This window comes from Nilaparvata lugens, chromosome 11, assembly GCF_014356525.2.
Source record: "Nilaparvata lugens isolate BPH chromosome 11, ASM1435652v1, whole genome shotgun sequence".
NCBI lineage: Eukaryota > Metazoa > Arthropoda > Insecta > Hemiptera > Delphacidae > Nilaparvata > Nilaparvata lugens.
Genome location: NC_052514.1, coordinates 40,324,697 through 40,348,689, shown reverse-complemented (window position 1 = coordinate 40,348,689; position 23,993 = coordinate 40,324,697). Strand labels below are relative to the sequence as shown.

The window sequence follows — 23,993 nt, the reverse complement described above, 5'->3', positions numbered from 1 at the left end:
TACCCTACATTGTTTTTTACATAAACAGTTTATCAATATTGGTAACAAATTCATGATGATTTTCTAGTCTTGTTTATCCATTTTTTTATGCAATTTATTCAACGTAAATTCAGTTCTAATAATAATAATTCATAGTTGTCATTTATTTATTATTTCACAAAGGCGACTTTCTAGAAGTATTTTAAGCCTAGGTGATGATGATGGGATGAATGATAATACAATGAAGTATACAAAAGCATCAATGTATTTATTGACTGAGCAAAATCAGTCAACTTATGGCTGCCACAGTTCTTTCGAAAAAAAACTACCTACCTACATTTTCTGTGTAACTTATTAATGAAAGTAGGTGAAAATATGTAAGATACAATAATTATTAGATTCGAATTCGGTGTTTAAGAACTATTCATGAACGTAAGTAGGTATATAATGTCTATTAAATTTCTATCTATTATAATCGTTTTATTATTGATATTTCTTGCAGAATATGGACAAAACGTTTCTTCCAAATGTGAATGACTGTTTTGAAGCTGAATATTTATTAGACCTGGGAACAGTTTATCGAGGAAAGCAGAAATCAAAAATATTTACAATTTTGAATGAAAGGTTGGTATATAGTGATGAATGCTGCTCAACAAATTAACACAAGCTCATAAAATATTCTCATTTGTAAAAATAAGTTGATAATCAAATCAAATATGTTTCATTGCCATTAAAAATTAAATGTATAGACAACATCAAAAAATTAAAAACAAATCTTGGTCAATAATATTACAAATATTATAAAATTTGCATACGCTATACAAAATTACACAATAGAAAAGTTGAAAAATACACAGTAATATTTTTCCCACATCCACATTTATAGAAATAAACTGTGTTTTTTCAATTATGAAGAAATACCACAATATAAACCCTATTTAACAAATTTAATTAAATAATACAGTTTGATAAATTAAAACTTATAATTGAAGATACTTGAAATGTTGTTAAAAATCCACTTTATTTAAAAAAAATTAATATTTTACAGGAGCATGCTTTAGTGTGTGCTCACACATCATCATCTGATGATAATATTTCAAGTCTCTTCAATTACAAGTTTTAATTTATCAAACTGTATTATTTAATTAAATAGGGTTGATATTGTGGAATTTCTTCATAATTGAAAAAACACACAGATTCTGTAAGTCACAGTACTCTAAGCTACGTTCTCTAGCTTACAGTAGTCTAAACTCTACAGTATTGTAACTTACAGCTGATGATGTGTGAGCACACACGAAAGCATGCTCCTGTAAAATATTAATTTTTATTAAAATAAAGTGGATTTTTGACAATATTTCAAGTCTCTTCAATCATGGAAAAGGTCCAGAATATCAATATTCACGCTACGAACTTAATTAAAACTTGTATCTGGAGGCTCAAAAAATTATTTTATAGTATCTATAAAAAAATTTTTCAAGTATAGCCAAGTAGTATCCAATTTTATAAGACATACTTCATGTGTATAATTACAGATGCAGTCATATAACTTATAATAGGTTCGGTATTGTACACCCTAATACAAAAAATTATACTTTTGACTATAGAGTATAGATTTACCTAATCTACAATAGGCCTACTTAAACTTAAAACCTAATTTCGCTCAAGCTCAATCGCGTGTGTTGTGAGAGTGTATATTATCTTCATTATGAGCGATCACCGATAATTCCTTCAAATAAAGCTCACGTATTGGTCCTCATACTGGAAGGTAAAAGAATTGGACAAAGGGCTCGTGGAAGACCCTGGCTACAATATCTGAAGTAATTTACCAAAGATCTAGGGATCCAGAGCTACATCCAACTAAAAAATAGTACAGCTCTGGACAGAAAACGATGGAAAGCTGCCTACCGATCGAATGATTGAAGCCAAATAAGAAGATTGAAACTCATAGTTCTAATAAACATGATACGTTTAAAGATTCCATAAACAACACAGGCAATTTATTGAAATGAGTTGCTTGAACACAATATTACAAGATTTAGACAAGTCAAAGCAAGAGAAAATCGAAAGAAAGAAGACTAGAAACAACAAAGGCAAATTCTCAAAATGAGTTGCTTGAACACAAAATTACAGAGCGTCAAGATTTAGACAAGTCAAAGCAAGAGAAAATCTAAAGAAACAAGACTAAGAAACAAAATAGGCAAATTCTTAAAATGAGTCGTTTGAACACAAAATTACAGAGAATCAATATTAAGACAAGTCAAAGAGAGAGAGAGAAACATAGAACTGAAACTACACTAAGATCTGATAGTGAGTCAAGAAGAGAGATATTAAGTAAATGGTTTGAACCTTTATCTTATCGACCTTTATGAAGTCTTATTAATAATTTAACCTTTATTCTATTTTATTATATAAGTATTATAATAATGGCGAATGAGATGAGTAAAGGACTTATTATACTGAGAAAGTTGAGAACAATAGTGAACTTACAGGTCTTAAGAACTGTATACTTTTCACATTTGCACAGCCACCTGTCCTATGGTACTTTAATTTGGGGCTCTCAGAAATATAGTAGTAAATTATTCAGGTTGCAGAAGAAAGCTGTAAGATTGATTTGTGATCTTCCTGACAGAGTCACTGTAGAGAGAGTTTCAAATCCATTTGTATTATGACACTTCCCCCATTATTTATATATATCAATGTTAAGGAGAATCATAGCTCATATATAGGTTCAACAGGGTTGAATAAATATAATACCAGGGGGAAGAACAATCTTGCCATAAACTTCTGCAATTACTCTAGGTCTCAAAAACCATTTTACTACATAGCTACTAAGCTCTTCAATTCTTTACCTGAGAGGATGCAAAGTTTGCCATTGAATGAATTTTAAAAATTATCAAAAGATTCCTATTAAAAATGCGTTCTATACATTGGAAGAGTATTATGAAAGTGTGTGTTCTATGAATATTTTCCATGACAATTCATCATAAATGTACTGTAGTTACCACCTGTAATGTGTTTAATGTAGTCTGTTATTGATTGTTATTTGGATTTCTTATTAATTAATAGTGAGAATCTGTTGCTTGTATGTTTAATATTTTTTGTTGGTTTTGTATTATTGACTTGTGTCATGCCCTTGATGTCCTCAAGGGTTTCTGCAAATAAACAAATTTTAAATTTTGAATGTATTATTATTATATATTAAGTACTTTATTCTTTTATTTTATTCTATATAAGTTCATTTCCACAGCTTGTGCACTCTCGATTTTCACTGGGAGCTCCATCGTTACCCTCTTCCTGGGTACAAACGTATGACGTCACGCATGATAGACCTTTCCCATAAACATGGCAGTTTTATAGGGAAGAAGAGAAGGAAATTCAGTGCCAACATTAACATGACTAGAGCGACTGAGGGAGAATACAGAACTCTTGCATGGTAATTGAAATTGAAAGAAAAATAATTAAAAATCTAGTCTCGCAAGGGTTTTCAAACCAACAAAAAGCCATAAGAGTTCAATTTTTATCAAACCTATAGCCTAGTTCTAGTATATATGGTATTTTCAGTTTGTGAAAATAATTAAGAACTGAACATTTTGTGAAGTGAACAACTACAAGACTTGACCTATATTTCGGACCTTATCTAAATTTAGGAGAGGAATAGCACAAGGTTACCTTATTTTTTCTCTCTTAACATTTTTTATGATGTACATGTTGTATGAATCAATATATTTACCTTCATTCTAGTTTTATTCAATGTTCAGTAAGGTATTCAAGATTTTTCTACACAGGTTGCAGACTTATGTGAGCATCATCATCTATAATACAGTATAATGAAAGAAAGAATGGGTTACACTTACAGGATAGGAAATTCACGAATAACGCATCATACGTGTGAACTACTTAATTGATTAACTTGGCATATTGCATGAAGATTCTCAATTTACCGAGGATGGTTATAAGGATTATTTTTAATTATTCAAAATTTCATTACGTCAAGTTTTCAGTTTGTCAAGTTTTAAAATAGACCCTTGTGGAGCACGGGTTACCTGCTAGTCTGATAATAAAAACAAATTTGTAGTAGAATTTTGATTATATATTTTCCCTGGCAAAATTTTGTGTCAGGATATTAACACACTAGCTTATGCCATAAAAAAATAGAAAAACTCATTTATAAACTTAAACATCATATCATCTTTGTTTATATTAGGCTATTACTAAATGAAAACCAAAATTAATGCTGTAAATAATTTACAGCATTCAATTATTATTAAACGAAAATCCAAATTAAATGCTGTAAAATTAGTTCAGTTTTGTTTTTGTTAAATTATTTTTTTAATTAATGTAAATTAATTTACAGCATTTAATTTGGATTTTCGTTTAATAATAATTATTAATTCATTGGCATTTGAATAAATGCAATTTCTCAGTAATTTCCATCTCTTTGTTCATATTTTGCGAGTAATCCTTTTTCAGTTTATACGTTGACAACTTGACTGAAGCAAAAGTTGACGATTCGTTGAAGGGTGATTTACTGAACCGAAGCAAGCGTAAGGGATACTCACAGTTGGTGGCCAGAATCGAAATGCACGTTCAATGCAAGGGTGTCCGAATTGAACCGAATACTAGTGTGATTTCACTTGCAAGAATTCCTCTTTTGTAAGTTGAAATGAATCTATATCATACTCACAGTACTAAGTAACAGTAGCCTAGAATTTCCTGTTAGGTAATAGTATATAGTAAAATCTGAAAAATAATATTTTTCCCCCTTTTGAGAAACCCCAACAAAATTAAACTCTAAAACGATTTCAAGTACCCTATGTGATCCTACGGTGAGATTTACTAGAAACTGATAGAATTAGTTAGGTTGGAAGCATACTGATGTTATTTCCCGACACATATTCATATAAAGTGGGGGCCACATTTTCTTAGATTAGCAAATAATCAACCAATTGTATTAATACTTTGTAAATAATTATAGCTTATATGCTTTTTGTAATCATGTCTATATTTTGAATAAACTCCTCTAGTCGTGTTGTACCCTCGACCAGAGAAATTAGTTTTTGGGTGAAAATGAACTAAATTTCAGTAAAGTTCAATATCATATAACCCTATTTTGGACTTTTAAAATATTATTTAAATTTGGGAGAGAAATAGTACAAGGAGTATCCTTAAGTTTTCCTCTCCCGGTCAGTGCTTCCTTTTTAAAATAATAAATATAAAGCATTAACAAAACTTTCAAAATTGAAACTCAAATAATATTGGTACCTACGGAAATAATAATAATTATTATTCCAGATAGATATATTTCGTCTCAATAAAAAAGATTTATCATATAACTTACCTATATTATAAATAAGAATTAGAAATCTAAGTACCCTTTAAAATTGTTCAATCACGATAAGAATAAAATATTTTATTCATTTTCCAATCACTTGATATTGACATTATTAAAGCTGAAACATGAAACATCGTGATTGAACAATTTTAAAAGGGTACTTGGAGTTATAATTTTTATTTATATTTAAGAGTAGCACCAAAGAAAAAATACAACTTAGGCTCAACTCACACTAATCTTACGCGACTCAGGTCGAGAATAAGAGACTCGAGTCTAGTCGAGAGCATGTGTTTCCAGATGGTGACGTCGCGGAGACTAGAATCGACTGGTCTGAGTGTCACCATTTGGAAACACGTGCTCTCGACTAGAGTCGAGTCTCTTCTCGACGTGAGTCGCGTAGTGTGAGTTGAGCCTTACCCATAAATATCATTCCAGATGCGGACCACAACATAAATACTCAACTTATGTCACAATCAAAAATAAATCGTTGGTACCTGCAAGATGTGTTTGGAAAAGTTTGGATTTCAACGGAAAAATTCGAGCAAAGCTTGAAGTGCGACCTCCGTCGGCGAAAATATCAGCTAAATGTGGAAGAATATTTGAGATATCAGTGACGGGACTCAGTCCTGGCTCTTTTAGTCAGTATTTGGTGTGAGTTATGAAAAGTACCTATGGTAATAAATCAATATCGGGGCACCGAGCTTCGCTCGTTATTTTTATTTATTGATAAACAGAACACAATTCTCTAAAATGATCGTGTTTATATTTCACAGCTGGCTATATTTCATCTATGTATTTTTTTGATGGAAATAAAATTGAATTGAATTGAATTGAATCTTATGGATTTCGGGGGTGCGATATTTTTATTTTTTACATACGCATTCACTTTTTTACTATCCACAGCTGTTTCAGCCAAGGATGAATTGTCCTTTTAATGTCGTTCAGCGAGTTTTCCCAAGGATGAGACCTAGTGCAATCGAATTTTTATATCATAAACCTGCTATGTTCCAAATCCCGTAAAAATCGTTAGAGCCGTTTTCGATATCCGTTTAACATAAATAACCAGATGTAAATATAAATATACAGAAATTGCTCGCTTAATGTAATAGGATTTGAAAAAAATGTTATAAGACCTGTCAGTACTTTTTCCAAATTTCAGATCAATATGGATAAATGAAATTCATCTGTCTATGTTCAGATCAGAAATAGATTATGATCAACATTTTAGGGTGGAATCACGTTGAATGAGTATATGTGCAAGTGCGCGTTTGATCATGCATTACCAAGCGCGCATATAAGAAACAAAATCTGTAAAGAGCAATATAGGAATACACACTAATGAACTTGGGCACTTGCTGGTAGCGTTCAGTTTAAGCAGCTACAGGCAAGTCACAATAACGTGTTTCTATGGCACTTTCAAGATTTTGTTTTTCGGCTGATGCATGATTAGACGCACACTTACATTTACACATTCTATGTGATTAAACCCTTGAACTAGTAGTTTTTACGGTATTATTATTTTTATTTTTATTATTATCATTATTATTTCGGTTTCTGTCCATAATATGAACCACATTGGATGGTAACAGGTGGACAAGTCATTAACAATAAAAAGAAAAGCATGCACTCAAGGCAAGGTGCATGCATCGAGTAAAATACCGCTCCAAAGTTTGTTCAATAGTTCAATAGTTATTTTTCAAAAATGTGATCTCTATTGCTAGTTTTATTTCAATACTTTATACTTCTTTTTCAATAAACTATCTTCTATTAAAACTATTTTAAGGCAAGAGCATGCATCGAGTAAAATACCGCTCCAAAGTTTGTTCAATAGTTTAATAGTTATTTTTTTCAAAAATGTGATCTCTATTGCTAGTTTTATCTCACTAAGTTATACTTTTAAAACTATTAAAACTATTTTAACAGATGCACAGCTAATGGAAATGAACACAGAGTCCCTATTTTAGTGGAAGGAGAGTGTACCATGGGGTTTTTACATGTCAGAGATGATTTCATAAGTTGCGGACCCATAAAAAAAGGTGACAAACTACGACTTGATGTGTCATTCGAAAATTACACCGATCGTAAGGTGAGTTTATCCACAAAATTTGAATTCCCATTTTCAAGAAACAATGTACCTGTATAAAACAAAATTTAGCAAATTTTATACTGCTGTAGCGTATCTGTAATGTTTATGAATTTATCCCCCTATTTTTTTTTTCACTTGAACAAAATTTATCAGAATAATGAATTTAATGTTTTATATTTTTCCAGTGGTCCCGCATGGTAACTGAATACAGGTACCATTCGCGAAAATCCTACAAAATCCCAAAATTGACAGAGAGTCCCCAGCGGAAAAGTTGTAAGAGATTTGTAGCACTAAAAAACATGAAGAGAGGACTGTATGATAATTACAGTAGATTCATCACATTCAAGTATGGTAGAGTGAAGACAAATATTATGGTGAGATTGCAATAATTAATAACAAGTAGCTTTAGTCTGTACCGTATTATAATCCGATTTTTAACCGAACGTAGTGAGGTCTATGTTTTAACTCGGATTTTCTTTTGTCTGTCTTTATGTAAAGTGTAACTAACTTGTACTTTTATAGTAAAGTGTAAATAAAAGTAATCTATCTATCTATCTATGTAACGCGATTACGGCCAAACGCGTTGATAGAATTCGATGAGATTTGGCAGGAATATTCCTTTTTCAACTACGCGTCGATGTAGGTTTTTGAAATTTTGCATTTTAAGGATGATATGAAAGAAAAGGAATTCATCCATACTCTGATATCACTATATATTATATCATCTACATTGAAGATAGGATCAGACTGTAGAATTATTCATAATTAATCAGCTGACAAGTGGATTATTCATTGCATGCATTACACAGATGTCCGGCCGTGTCTATTCCTATAAGGTAGGGTTTCAATATTTTTTATGATGCGTGCCCATCAGTATCATTATTCTCATATTTGAAAAACAAATTTAATAGGTGATTGAAAATAAAATAAAAAATGATCAAATGAACTGAATAATTCTGAAGAAATAATAATATTCTTGATTGAAAAAAAATAATTTTAAAATACCGTAGTTGAGAAATATTTTTATCAAATCTGATGGAAAGATTATCACGGAACTGGATGGATTATCATATGAGATAAAAATTGTGAACTGAGTTTATTAACATAAGTGAGTTTTTCATCTTGGAGAAAACAAAAAATAACAGTTTTTAAGAGTAAATTATGATTCAACTGTGAATTGTGTTCCAACTGAATCAACTAGAACATGTGACATCAGATACTTGTGGATGAGAAAACTGCGTGAGGTCTACTGTTCACAGAACTACTAGTTATTTGACAATAAATAAAATTTGAAAATATGTAAAAATGCCACTTAGATTTAAACGATTGAAATAATCACTGAATTTTATAAATTACTGAAAAGCTTGGAAATTTATTCTGTGTATTGAAGTGAAGGTGATTCAGTAAGAAATATTTTTCAGTGAGAAATATTTTTATCAGATCTGATTGAAAGATTATCACAGAACTGGATAAATTATCATAATTATGGGATAAAAATTAAAACGTGAACTGAGTTTATCAACATATTAAGTGAGTTTTTCATCTTGGGGAAAACAAATAACAGTTTTTAAGAGTAAATTATGATTCAACTGAATCAACTAGAACAGGTGACATCAGATACTTGTAGATGAGAAAACTTCGTGAGGTCTTCTCTTCACAGAACTACTAGTTATTTGACAATAAATAAAATTTGAAAATATGTAAAAATGCCACTTACATTTAAACGATTGAAATAATCACTGAATTTTATCAATTACTGAAAAGCTTGGAAATTTATTCTGTGTATTGAAGTGAAGGTGATTCAGTAAGAAATATTTTTCAGTGAGAAATATTTTTATCAGATCTGATTGAAAGATTATCACAGAACTGGATAAATTATCATAATTATGGGATAAAAATTAAAACGTGAACTGAGTTTATCAACATATTAAGTGAGTTTTTCATCTTGGGGAAAACAAATAACAGTTTTTAAGAGTAAATTATGATTCAACTGAATCAACTAGAACAGGTGACATCAGATACTTGTAGATGAGAAAACTTCGTGAGGTCTTCTCTTCACAGAACTACTAGTTATTTGACAATAAATAAAATTTGAAAATATGTAAAAATGCCACTTACATTTAAACGATTGAAATAATCACTGAATTTTATCAATTACTGAAAAGCTTGGAAATTTATTTTATTTATTGAAGTGAAGGTGATTCAGTAACCCATATTAAGTTGAATAAATTTAAATATTGCTACAACCACTGGAAAGCTCTGAAACTAGTTTTGACTGCTACACCATTTCATTTCAACTCATTTAGTTTGATCTTTAATTTCAGTTTTAGCAACTGGAACTGGTCTCTCAATTTCTTAATATTTACTATTGAGAGTTGATCAAAGATTGTCGAGGGTGTAAAAATTGGTTGTACAGATAACTATTTATACAAAATTGAGATTTGTTAGTTATGGTATGGCGTCTACACCTTTATCAATCTCTCCTCATCGTCACTCAAATCACAGTTTAGTCTTTAATCTCAGTTCAATATTGTGAGGTCATTTCACGTTTTAAAGTCAGTATACCTGATTAACATTGGTGTAGCTATCCTTGTCTGTCATTAGGCAAAGCAGATAGCTCGATCCATCATTATCTAGCTCTGCATCGTTTCAAATTGTTTATTTGTTTAATGAATAGAGTAAACAATACAGTAGTCGGAAAAGAAAAAACGGACTATTGCCCAAAACTTCTTCAATTTTCTAATTTTGTCTTAAATTGTCCAAATATTATGTAGGCTATGTCCATTTCAGTTTATACACTAAATCATCAATCGGAATATAGCCTACAAATCAGAATAAAACAAACAATTTTGAATTTAGATAGATTAATAATAAAACTTCTGTAAAAACATAAAACAAACTTCAAATTCACAAAATAATTCTATAAAAACACGTAAATTGTGAGCTCGAAAATGTCAAAGTTTACAAAAGTTGTTTCATTCATTCATTTATACAATAAGTAGCTTACATTATCAAAATGATGGGGAGAAAATTGAAGGAATTTAACGAGAGCTACCAGAATATTTTATCTCAATTGAGGAGTTTGGTGCAAAAAACCTCAGTCACAAAACGTGTAGTTTTGAGAAAATTGCATGTAAAGATTTTCTCATACTTTTTGTCAATATTATCCCACCCAATCTCTAGAAGTGTTTATATCAATGAAAATTCAATATTTTCTCTTTATTTTGCTACTGAAATGATGAATAAATAGTTTTTTATTACTTTTATATTTATCATAGAAAATAAGTCCACTGAGGTCTTTTTTGCATCCATCAACAGTTTCAAGGCAGGAAGTCATGTCTCTCAAATATATTCAATACGTTTATTGATCTATTGTTTAGAATAATGAACTATTCAACTATTAAGATTGATACTCATAATAACCTGGAGCATAACCTAGCAAACCGTAGGTGCACTGCTGCGATGCCATCAGAGTCAACGACTTGACGTTCAGCACTGATTATATGGAGAGTCTGCCAGCATGCTGACAGAAAATTCCGTATAACTTGGTCAGTTTTCAAGATACAGTGATGAGATTTTGATGGCATGTGCTTGAAATGATTGAGAATAATTTGAACCGTTTGATGCAAGAACGACCTCAGCCGTCTGAGGTCGTTTTTGCACCCAGCTCCTCAATTATGAAAATGTATTATTAAATCACCAAAATATAATACAGTATAATATTCTCCTAGTGGATATTTTAGATAATATTTATAATTATCAACAAGAATAAACAAATAATAAATAAATATCACGGTATATCGGGATGACTTGAATCACAGCAACCTACTATAATGGAAGGTGGTGAAAAAAATAGCATGTATACAGTCCTATACTTTTACTGACTTGATAACGTGGATGACACTAACATCTCTTGTCCCCTGTTGCACAAAAGCCTGTTGAATTTTAATCGTGATTAAATGCCACGAGAACCAATTAGAGAAGCTTTTTCGAAAAAGCCTTAGTTGCACGAAAGCCTGTTGAATTTTAATAGTGATTAAAATGCCACGAGAACCAATCAGAGAAGCTTTTTCGAAAAAGCCTTTCTTGTACAAAAAGAAATCAATGAATTTGATTCAGCATAATTTTTTCAGTTATATGAAACGAGTAGAAATTGTTCCACTCATACAAAATTAAGGTCCGATATTGCACAAAAGCCTGTTAAATTTTAATTGTGATCAAATTCCACGAGAACCAATCAGAGAAGCTTTTTTTCGAAAAAGCCTTTTCTGATTGGTTCTCATGGCACTTAATCCCTATTAAAATTGAAAAGGCTTTTGTGCAATGTCGGACCTTAATTTTGTAATGTATGGGTGGAACAATTTCTACTCGTTTCATATATCTGAAAAAAATTTACTGAATCAAATTCGTTGATTTCATTCATTTGAATTGAATTGATTTCACGTTCACTGAGGAATTTTTTTTTAATTTCCACAGAAAAATGTAATTTGGTGCTCCCTGTTGAAGATAAAAGTTGGTGATGTAGAAGATTTTATAGGAGTTATAGCAGATATAGAGCGACCGTTACTCACCTTATCTGAGAACGCAGCTTCTGACAATTTTCTACTGATGAATTACACTTCAGTGATCAGACTGAATCTCAAGAATCATTCTAGAATCTCGGCATCGTTTACATGGATTGATGCGATTGGTGATGACAGCTCCTCATTTGATTGCAAGTTTGTTCCATCGACGGGAGTTATCAGGCCCCATGTAAAGTGGCAGATTCTGGTCTACTTGAAGCCGTTAGAGTTGGTGAGATGAATCTAATTTCATAAGATTTTCTTTTTAATAAATTTCCACATACAAGTGGTCCTTTTAGTTCCAAGTACCATGAGAAGTGTCGAATTTTTGTATATTTGAAGCCCTTTTTGTGTAGTTGAGAAGTTGATATTGAGGTAATTATTCATATTGAATGAAAAAGACTAAGAAATTGTCAAAAAACCACTGATTTATTGATAATTAGAAAGACCGGTTTCGGTTATTACACCATTGTCAATCTCTGATAAACTAAAACTAAATACAAGAGCAGCAGAATTTATACTAGTAGGCGAGTACTGCTATTGGTCGAGGGCATGAACGCCTGCCATTGGCCTAGCTAAACAGTCTCCTCCCCCTCAACGGTGTGACAAAATGGCGGCTTAAGCAACAGAATCGCCATGATAATAAAATTTACTTTTTAGTACAAAATAAGAACCAAGAAAACAAATGTGAAAGATAATAAAACAAATATGTAAATGGGAAAACTTGTAAACATATACATGTATGCATACTTTAGTCAATAGTTTTCCCATTTACATATTTGTTTTATTATCTTTCACATTTGTTTTCTTGGTTCTTATTTTGTACTAAAAAGTAAATTTTATTATCATGGCGATTCTGTTGCTTAAGCCGCCATTTTGTCACACCGTTGAGGGGGAGGAGACTGTTTAGCTAGGCCAATGGCAGGCGTTCATGCCCTCGACCAATAGCAGTACTCGCCTACTAGTATAAATTCTGCTGCTCTTGTATTTAGTTTTAGTTTATCAGAGATTGACAATGGTGTAATAACCGAAACCGGTCTTTCTAATTATCAATAAATCAGTGGTTTTTTGACAATTTCTTAGTCTTTTTCATTCAATATTTGAAGCCGTTTGAGATCGTAAGATTAATCTTATTTCATTAGATTGTCTTTTAAAATCATTTTTTCACATTTAAGTGTCATTTTAGTTTTAAACCCCAATGGAAAGAGGAAAATTTTGCTCTCATTGAAACCGTTAGAGATTGTGTGATGAATCTAATTCAATTATATTGTCTTTTTTATTGAAATTAAATTTTCTACATGCAAGTGGACATTTTATAAGCCACATGAGAAGTGACAAATTTTGGTCTATTTGAATCCGTTAGAATTGGTGGGATTAATCTTATTCCATTAGAGTTCCATTGAAACCGTTAGAGATACTGTAGTGTGATAAATCTAATTCAATAATATTGTCTTATTTATTGAAATAAATTTTCATACAGCCTACATGTGGTCACTTTAGTTTTAAACCTCATAAAAAGTGACAAATTTTGTTCTATTTGAAACCTTGGTGAGATTAATCTAATTCCATTAGGTTGTCTATCTTTATTAAAATGAATTTTTACATACATTTTTAGTTTTAAACCCGATGGAAAGAAGAACATTTTGGTCTCATTGAAACCGTTAGAGTTGGTGTAATGAGTCTAATTCAATAATATTGTCCAATTTATTGAAATAAATTTTCCACATACAAGTGATCATTTTCGTCCATCCAAAGTCCGGAAGCGCTCCAATAATGAGCGATAGCTATTAGCTATTATTTACAAAAATTTAGACTTCTATGTCATTTCGTTTCTAGAGAATAAAAAGTAATCGTTGATAAGCAGTTATTGATGGAAAATAGAATCGAAGAATATTAACTTTTTAGTCAAGATAGGCTATAGTCCTCAACTGAACAGATAATCAGTCCTAAATCCTTCAAATCATATTTTTAATGAATATTGTATATATAAGTACCTATTCATTTATTCATCCATCTATTCAATAATTTAAGTTTATTTATTGGATTGTGTAAACAATAAAGTAGTTGGAAAAGAAAAAAACAGGCTATATTGCCCAAAACTTCTACAATTTCCTAATTTAGTCTTAAATTGTACAATGTACAAAAGTATCACTATAATTTATTAAAACAAAAAACTCACAGCTGAGTTTTTATTAATAATTTTATGTTTATTTTGTTTTTAAAAAATATTAATAATTTTTTTATAATTTTTATTAATAATTTTATGTTTATTTTGTTTTTAAAAAATATAACTCATGCATCTAGACTTTTAATCATATTTTCAGTTTTGACTTTTTTGAAGTAGGCCTACCCCCATATATTTTATTATTTTCTTTCATTTTGTTCATATTGTTTTTTTAGAGAGAATACAACTAATTCATTCATTCATTCGATACATACAATATATACAATCTAGGCTAAGAGACGATACATACAATAGATACAAACTAGGTGAAGAAACATAGACAGTTTGTACACTCCGTTTTAAATCTTACAGTACATTGAAGTTAATAAACCAGAGTTTATGTAGAGTTGATGATTAGTAGATTTACACATAATTTCAGGGCAAAAAGTGAATGAGCGAAATTTTAATTCATGGTTCGTTTCCACTAATTATTGCAGTTCCAACTATCTTTGATTTGTTTAGAACTAGTCTACTGTACTACTTTTTTGTCTGGAAAATAATTTATTTTTTACAGATTAAAGATGAAGACCTTCATAAAAATGGGGGCGCGACAGTCGAGACCGACGACATTCGAGGCCTACGACCGTAGAGGACAGTTTTACAGTCCTCTACGGTCGTAGGCCTCGACTGTCGGGAGTGTACGAAAATTAGAGTGGCCTCAACTGTCGCCTAACGCAGGCGACATTTGAGGCCACTTTTTCAGGAGTCCTCTACCGTCGCTGGCCTCGAATGTCGCCGGTTTCTACCGTCGCTGGTCTCGACTGTCGCAGGACTCTTCTGACGTTTGCCTCGTTTGACATCGACCCATAAAAATACTTTGACCTTTGGAAATACTTTACCTATATCTATTTTTTCTGGATATAGTTATTTTCACAGATAATTATTTTTCACAGATTACTGCTAAAGACCTGCATTTGATCTGTATTGTAGACGGTATGGAGTCACCGCTGCTAGTGTCTGTGACAGGGGAAGTACAACCCCTTATAGTTGAGCTCAATTGGCTAGAGAACAGAAACGACACTGAACAACGCACTTTTGTCTGGAAATCGTAAGTTGACGCTTCCTCCCTCAACCAAAAATTAAAATAAAATATTTTCATTAGGCTACAACTAGTGCCACGGAGGAGAGAATATAAAATGTGTATCTTTCTTCTGTGCTAGTAGGCTACTTTTACTTTCCTTGCCCTATTACCATAGGTAAGGAAAGTATTGCTTTCCGAAAAAAAGTTAAGGTACCCCAATTTCTAAATTTCTATACGTTTCAAGGTCCCCTGAGTCCAAAAAAGTGGTTTTTGGGTATTGGTCTGTATGTATGTATGTATGTATGTGTGTGTGTGTGTGTGTGTGTGTGTGTGTGTGTTGTGTGTGTGTGTGTGTGTGGTGTGTGGTGTGTGTGTGTGTGTGTGTGTGTGTATATGTGCGTCTGTGTACACGATATCTCATCTCCCAATTAACGGAATGACTTGAAATTTGGAACGTAAGGCCCTTACAATATAAGGATCCGACACGAACAATTTCGATCAAATGCAATTCAAGATGGCGGCTAAAATGGCGAAAATGTTGTCAAAAACAGGGTTTTTTGCAATTTTCTCGAAAACGGCTCCAACGATTTTGATTAAGTTATACCTGAAATAGTCATCGATAAGCTCTATCAACTGCCACAAGTCCTATATCTGTAAAAATTTCAGAAGCTCCGCCCCATCTATGCAAAGTTTGATTTTAAATTCTTAATTATCAGGCTTCAGATACAATGTAAACAGAAAAAAATTGAGTGGAAAAGATTGAGCATTAGAATCTCTACAATTAATGTTCAGTAACATTTTCACCTAAAATTAAAAATAAGCTCTAAATTCGAGAAAATGTGACTATCCAATTGCAAACTGTTGATTCTATTAAATGATTCAATATGAAGAGATACCTCGTATGTCTCCAGAGTTATTGTCCTGTCACCAGCTGGCTCAAATCTTTGTTTATTAGTAGACTTGAGAAGCGCTTGAACACTAGCGTCAGGTGATCAATTTTCATAACGTCAAGGAAAGTTGTGTGAGTGCGCTACACCAGATTTTTTTTATTTTCTTTGGTGATACGATCAGTTCCGTCTAATTAAGTGAATATCTTATCAAGAGTCAAAATGAATTATTATCAGGAAGTGTTAAAAATTGTTCCACCATATTTTCAACTTGAATATGTGTAATGCTAGTATGTATTTGCTAGGACTAGCAAATAATGGCTGTCAGACAAACTTAAATTTTCTCCTGACCGAAAACTGAACAACATCTCAAAGGATTTGGAAATATACAGTGTATATCTAGGCATTTGAGACTCATGAGCTTTATTTGAGTGTGATATTTTTGGTTTTTATTCTGTTTTAACCGTCAAAATTTAAAATTCTTAGTTTTTGTTGTTTTTTAGTGAAAAATGGACTAAATTTTAGGAAAGTGAAACGTGAAACCATAACCCTATTTCGGACATTTAAAATGTTATCTAAGTTTAGGAGAGAAATAGTACAAGGAGTATCATTAGTTTTTCTCTCCCAATCAGTGCTACTTTTTAAAAATTATAAATAAATAAATATATTTGTTGTGTGTCTGCCTTACACTAAATAATAAATCAGGAAGTGATCAAATGTTCTTATTCAATAAAGTGTAATCTTGTAAAAATGAATGGAATATGAAGTAATAGAAGGAAATAAAAAGAAGAGATTTGAGGAAAGTCAACTTAATCGAACTAACAATGAATTTAATCTTCTAAAAGTTTTCAATATGGAATAATACTGCTAAAGACCTGCATTTGATCTGTATTGTAGACGGTATGGAGTCACCGCTGCTAGTGTCTGTGACAGGGGAAGTACAACCCCTTATAGTTGAGCTCAATTGGCTAGAGAACAGAAACGACACTGAACAACGCACTTTTGTCTGGAAATCGTAAGTTGACGCTTCCTCCCTCAACCAAAAATTAAAATAAAATATTTTCATTAGGCTACAACTAGTGCCACGGAGGAGAGAATATAAAATGTGTATCTTTCTTCTGTGCTAGTAGGCTACTTTTACTTTCCTTGCCCTATTACCATAGGTAAGGAAAGTATTGCTTTCCGAAAAAAAGTTAAGGTACCCCAATTTCTAAATTTCTATACGTTTCAAGGTCCCCTGAGTCCAAAAAAGTGGTTTTTGGGTATTGGTCTGTATGTATGTATGTATGTATGTGTGTGTGTGTGTGGTGTGTGTGTGTGTGTGTGTGGTGTGTGTGTGTGTGTGTGTGTGTGTGTGTGTGTGTGTGTGTGTGTGTGTGTGTGTGTGTATATGTGCGTCTGTGTACACGATATCTCATCTCCCAATTAACGGAATGACTTGAAATTTGGAACGTAAGGCCCTTACAATATAAGGATCCGACACGAACAATTTCGATCAAATGCAATTCAAGATGGCGGCTGAAATGGCGAAAATGTTGTCAAAAACAGGGTTTTTTGCAATTTTCTCGAAAACGGCTCCAACGATTTTGATTAAGTTATACCTGAAATAGTCATCGATAAGCTCTATCAACTGCCACAAGTCCTATATCTGTAAAAATTTCAGAAGCTCCGCCCCATCTATGCAAAGTTTGATTTTAAATTCTTAATTATCAGGCTTCAGATACAATGTAAACAGAAAAAAATTGAGTGGAAAAGATTGAGCATTAGAATCTCTACAATTAATGTTCAGTAACATTTTCACCTAAAATTAAAAATAAGCTCTAAATTCGAGAAAATGTGACTATCCAATTGCAAACTGTTGATTCTATTAAATGATTCAATATGAAGAGATACCTCGTATGTCTCCAGAGTTATTGTCCTGTCACCAGCTGGCTCAAATCTTTGTTTATTAGTAGACTTGAGAAGCGCTTGAACACTAGCGTCAGGTGATCAATTTTCATAACGTCAAGGAAAGTTGTGTGAGTGCGCTACACCAGATTTTTTTTATTTTCTTTGGTGATACGATCAGTTCCGTCTAATTAAGTGAATATCTTATCAAGAGTCAAAATGAATTATTATCAGGAAGTGTTAAAAATTGTTCCACCATATTTTCAACTTGAATATGTGTAATGCTAGTATGTATTTGCTAGGACTAGCAAATAATGGCTGTCAGACAAACTTAAATTTTCTCCTGACCGAAAACTGAACAACATCTCAAAGGATTTGGAAATATACAGTGTATATCTAGGCATTTGAGACTCATGAGCTTTATTTGAGTGTGATATTTTTGGTTTTTATTCTGTTTTAACCGTCAAAATTTAAAATTCTTAGTTTTTGTTGTTTTTTAGTGAAAAATGGACTAAATTTTAGGAAAGTGAAACGTGAAACCATAACCCTATTTCGGACATTTAAAATGTTATCTAAGTTTAGGAGAGAAATAGTACAAGGAGTATCATTAGTTTTTCTCTCCCAATCAGTGCTACTTTTTAAAAATTATAAATAAATAAATATATTTGTTGTGTGTCTGCCTTACACTAAATAATAAATCAGGAAGTGATCAAATGTTCTTATTCAATAAAGTGTAATCTTGTAAAAATGAATGGAATATGAAGTAATAGAAGGAAATAAAAAGAAGAGATTTGAGGAAAGTCAACTTAATCGAACTAACAATGAATTTAATCTTCTAAAAGTTTTCAATATGGAATAATATTGCAGAATAATATGGACTTATCAATTATCTGAAAATAAAACAATCATAGTACCCTTTCTTAAACTAATTTATTATTCACAACATGTTACGACATATTAAGAAATTTTGATCAATAAACATTGATTAAGAAATTTTCTTAATTCCCTGATAAATACGCGAATAGCCCTCACCAAAAAAGTTAATATATGGAAATTGATATAGACTAATAAATTCATTACTTACATAGAATCCCTCTCTAGATTCTGGCTATCTCTATATAGTAAAGAATTATTTATCAAACAGTGGATTTTTGTTGAATACAAATTGATTAAAATTATTATAATTGAGAATTGGAAATGGATTCTCATTTCTCATGAAGCTGATATTTGGTTTATTGCATACTGAGATAAGCAAAGAGGTACGTTACCTTACTCTTGAGATAATTAATATGAACGGTTCCATACTCCAATCTGAATATATTCCATTCAATACTATATAATTCATTCATAAGTTCATTCATATCAGATTTAGCTTTAGTGAAGCCTTCAACATTCAGTTGAAGAATTTGTAAGTTATTTTTAAAAATGATTCTGTTATTTACAATATTTTTGCTCTGGAAAGAGCAGTTTTTCCCCTATGACTGGGTAGCCCCTTGTGAGGGTCCAGTCGCCTCAGATGTGGTTTCGACATAGTCTCGCCACGTAGTGATGTAGTGATCGTTTAGTTCTCTCCACTCAATAAAACTTTAAGAGTCGTTCTGTATAATAATAATAATAATAATAATAATATAATAATAATAATAATAATAATAATAATAATAATAATAATAATATCGAGTGACCTGGCTGGCTCAGGTCTGGTGTCAGAGTTTTCAGGTCGCAACTGATCAATTTCAGGGCCTCTGACATGACCTAACGACTGCTTTTTCGACCGACGGCTTAACGTTCTGTATTGAAAAAGCTACTCAACTGGCAAGCATATAATTTTAATTTTTCTTGACGACTCTTTTCTAGTGAGGAGAGTACCCACTATGTTTTTTCCCCCTGACCATATGACTATATATATATATAAGTTCATTTATTCATTTGATTTAATGCATACATTACTGAAATAAATAAGGTACGTTATCTTACTTGAAATAATGAACGGTTTCATACTCCCTTCTGAATATATTCCATTCAATATTTTATAATTAATTAATTTATTTATTTATTCATTAAGAACATGCAAATGCAAATGTAATTTGAAAGGATTGTGCGAAAATAGTAGGTGAACCCTAAACATACATTTTCATTTTACAGTATTGGAGAGCATTCGACATCCCCAAGACTCAGTGAAGATTCAAGTTGTCAAATTCCTGAAGCATTGACGAATTCTACTTTTGATTATCGCATAGGAAATTTGGAAATTAATAATGTACTTAATATTGACAAATTTGAAGACGATTCAAATTCAGCTATTAATGCATATTGTTATAAACTTCCAAGCTTCAATATGAAGAATAAATTTTATTCTATCAAGAAAATTGTGATTGAACTGGATTCTTGTCAGATTGGTGAGTGATTTGATGCTTAATAACTATTTTGTCAATATAATTTATAATATTTTTTATTCAACTTTCAAATTTTGTGGAGAAATACGGTATAATTGTTGTTGTTTATTTATTTGTGTCATACTCCACCTTATAAAGCTGCGTTCACACCAAAGTTATTAACAAAATATTTATTTTTCCGTCCTTACAGATGCGCTATTAGATTAAAAGGAACTTGACAAACACGTATGCACAACATGTGTATGATAAGCTATGTTCAATCTAATAGAATCTATCAGGACGGAAAAATAAACATTTTGTTGATAAGTTTGGTGTAAACGCAGCTTTACCGATTTAAAAATTTACAGAAAAATTTGGGAAAACTAAATGAAAGCTATAGTTCAATTTTTTGAGAATTGAACTCATCCATTCATTTCAGGTACTCTAGGCATCCTAGATTATTGTGAATTGAAGAGCTATAACACTTAGCCTATTTCGGACTACGTGTTACGTTATCTAAATTTAGGAGAGGAATAGCACAAGGTTACCTTATTTTTTCTCTCCCTCTATCATTTCGATAATGAACTTATTGTACCCTATAAATGAATATAGAATAAAGGGAGAAAACATATTGATCTATTGGTACAAAATACTGAGCTTACGCTTCATTAAATTAAATTTTTTCATCATCCTACTTTAAAGAAAACTCTATTTTCATTACGTTTCTAGCTAAAAAGGTTGTAATACAAATGGAAAACCGTACAGATGCCAGTGTGTCCTACAGCACCGACATTTTGAATTTTCATCCAAATGAAGAGCCAATATCAAAACAAAATGTCCCTGATGAGCATGACTATAAAAGTGAGTATATGTGACTGGTACATGATCAAAAGTATAGTGTTTGTTGAATATCAAATTGACACAGTGAGTTTTATTTACAGTGAATGACAAATTTATTTATTTATCATTTATTTATTTATTTATTTATTAGATAGAGCGAACAATACAATAGTCGGAAAAGAAAAAACAGGCTATTGCCCAAAACTTCTTCAATTTCCTGATTTTGTCACAAATCGTCCAAATATTATGTAGGTTATGTTCACTTAAATTTCAACACCAAATCTTCAATCTGAAACTATGAATCAGAATAAAACAAAGAATTTCAAATTTAGATAGATTGATAATGAAACTTCCGTTAAAACAAAAACCAAACTTCAAATATTCACAAAGTACTTAATATACTTACAATCAACTTAAGGACAAAGAAACAGACTACAGTCCAAAACTTCTTTTCATCCCAATTTGCAATTTCATAAAATAAATTGAATAAAATAAATTTACTAACATAGGCTACGAAAAAGCTTATTTTGAAGGACTCATCTATAATTTTCAAGACTTGAATTCTTTGTTCTAATTTATACAATTTTATCAACCTATTATTTCATGACGTTCTTTGTTTTTTTGTAATGACAAATTAAGCTATGAAGATTAGATTAGAGTTCTTTTTTATGTAGGTACTGTACGCATGTTACAATATATTTACTGGTATAAACTAATTTACATTAAATGGCGGTATTGCCAATTATTCAACGAATTTTACAAAGTATGAAAAATTAATCATTGAGAATAAAGATTGAATGCAATTAGAATAATGATAATATAATATTATGATGTAACTTCATAAATCGGCGGTGTTTCAAAAAAATAATAGTCGATTCTCTGAAAAGGATATAAAATAATATCCTTTCCATCAACACACGACCGGGATAAGATAAGTGATAAAATGGCCTATCGAACCCTCACTCCATCTTATGAAAATTATTATTTTCATTACCCTATCAATATTTAACATCTTAATGATATTTGAAACATCACATACAATATGGACAACGTTTTTTCATAGAATAACCTACAATGATATGCTTGCTGTGTTTCAAATGATTTGTCGGTAGATCAACATCATAATTATATATTAATTAATTTATTGATGTTGCTTTCCATGACGAAACACTATATAATACTTAGTTGTAGTACAGACACTGAGTTACTTGTAAATATTTGAAAAAAAAACAGTTGTTTTTCTTGTAGTATTGAGGAATGCATTTCACTCCTGAAGAGGAGCTTCATCAGCCTCAATTTGGTGGCCTCAATTAGCCTCAGGCTGATGAGCTCCTCTTCAGGAGTGAAATGCATTCCTCAATACTCCAAGAAAAATAACTGTTTTTTCAAATATTTACAAGTAACACAGTGTCTGAACTTCAACAAAGAATTAATTTATTGTTAGATTTGTTATATGTTTCATCAACAATCTCCAGAATGGAAATCCATGAGTAGTATCATGTAGGAATGAGTAGTATCGGGGTACAAAAGTAGAATGGATTTGATCCATGAGAGTCATATATGGGAGTGATTTGTGTTCAAAAGCCTTCTGTGAAAATAAACTACTATACGAGACAAAATTAGTAGATATAAGAGACTCTGCAATTAGTTGACCGAGCGAAGTGAGGTCTAAGATTCAAGTCGACGGTTTGGCATTTCTCTTTATGTTTAAATGTTTATATGTTGCGCATTTACGGCGAAACGCGGTAATAGATTTCCATGAAATTTGACAGGTATGTTCCGCATTTACGGCGAAACGCGGTAATAGATTTCCATGAAATTTGACAGGTATGTTCCTTTTTAAATTGCTCGTCGACGTATATACAATGTTTTTGGAAATATTGCATTTCAAGGATAATATAAAAGGAAAAGGAGCCTCCTTCATACGCCAATATTAGAGTAAAAATCAGACTATAGAATTATTCATCATAAATCAGCTGTCGAGTGGATTATAAATTGCATGCCATGACGCATGCAATTCAATATCTTAATGTAACTTGGTTAAAAATAAGGTGGTGTAGACTATTAATTGCATGCCTAATTGAATGCAATTTTTATTCACTATTAAATGATTGATTGCGTTCAATAACGCACGCAATTAATAACTAAAATAACATAGTATTGTCTCTCGAACTTTCTCTGCTTTGAACTCGGGCTGTCCTGTTGCCAGTATGTCTTGAAGGAGATTAGCTTTTGATGTTAGCATTTTTGATACACCAAACCCAACAGCCATTAGCCGTTTTCACACCGATATCTCGCCGACACGACATACAGACAGGATTTACTCTGATGGACAATATAAGAGGAGGCTGCGGTTTATAACTGCGCGAGGTCTACTGTTCACAGAACTGTTAGTTTTAAATGATTTTCACAGTTGGTAAAAAACTTAAATAGATGTATTTTCTTGGATTTGCAGGATGGAAATCTATGATACAACCAGACATGGGAGTTGTGGTCTGTGTTCAAAACCCTTCTGGAAAATTAACGAACAATGATGGAGCAACAGAGCTGTCCATCTGGGCTTTCGCAACATCTTGGGGCGTTTACCGCGATGTGTTGACAATAGAGGGGGATGGGCAGTTACCTCCTGTCTCTTTTCAACTGGAAATAATTTGCACATCGAATCCGATAAGTTTTCCAGCGTTCTGTAAGCCAGTTCTAAGGTAAACCACAATTAAAAATCGGGGGATTCGAATTTGAATTCCCTTTACTCACTAAAATTCTGCTCTCACATGAATCCGCTCTGAAAAAACATATCAATAAT

The 23,993-nt window shown here is 31.7% G+C and overlaps 2 protein-coding genes across 2 annotated transcripts in view; both read left to right on the top strand.

Moving 5' to 3' along the window:
- The window catches only part of LOC111049781, a 32,300-nt gene extending 15,684 nt beyond the window's left edge, over positions 1-16,616 (top strand). The window contains exons 8-16 of the mRNA XM_039437307.1: positions 482-603; positions 3,227-3,412; positions 4,450-4,632; positions 5,747-5,962; positions 7,235-7,397; positions 7,583-7,771; positions 11,874-12,191; positions 15,077-15,231; positions 16,595-16,616. Of these exons, the coding sequence (XP_039293241.1) occupies positions 482-603; positions 3,227-3,412; positions 4,450-4,632; positions 5,747-5,962; positions 7,235-7,397; positions 7,583-7,771; positions 11,874-12,191; positions 15,077-15,231; positions 16,595-16,616 (1,554 nt within the window). The remainder of the gene's footprint in view (positions 1-481; positions 604-3,226; positions 3,413-4,449; positions 4,633-5,746; positions 5,963-7,234; positions 7,398-7,582; positions 7,772-11,873; positions 12,192-15,076; positions 15,232-16,594) is intronic.
- A 347-nt stretch (positions 16,617-16,963) lies between these two features.
- Positions 16,964-23,896, top strand: LOC120353488. The gene is made up of 4 exons (XM_039437306.1): positions 16,964-17,106; positions 20,121-20,374; positions 21,080-21,211; positions 23,646-23,896. Exons 1-4 carry the CDS (start codon positions 16,994-16,996, stop codon positions 23,894-23,896), a joined length of 750 nt encoding a protein of 249 aa, XP_039293240.1. The 5' UTR covers positions 16,964-16,993.
- Positions 23,897-23,993: the final 97 nt, after the last annotated feature.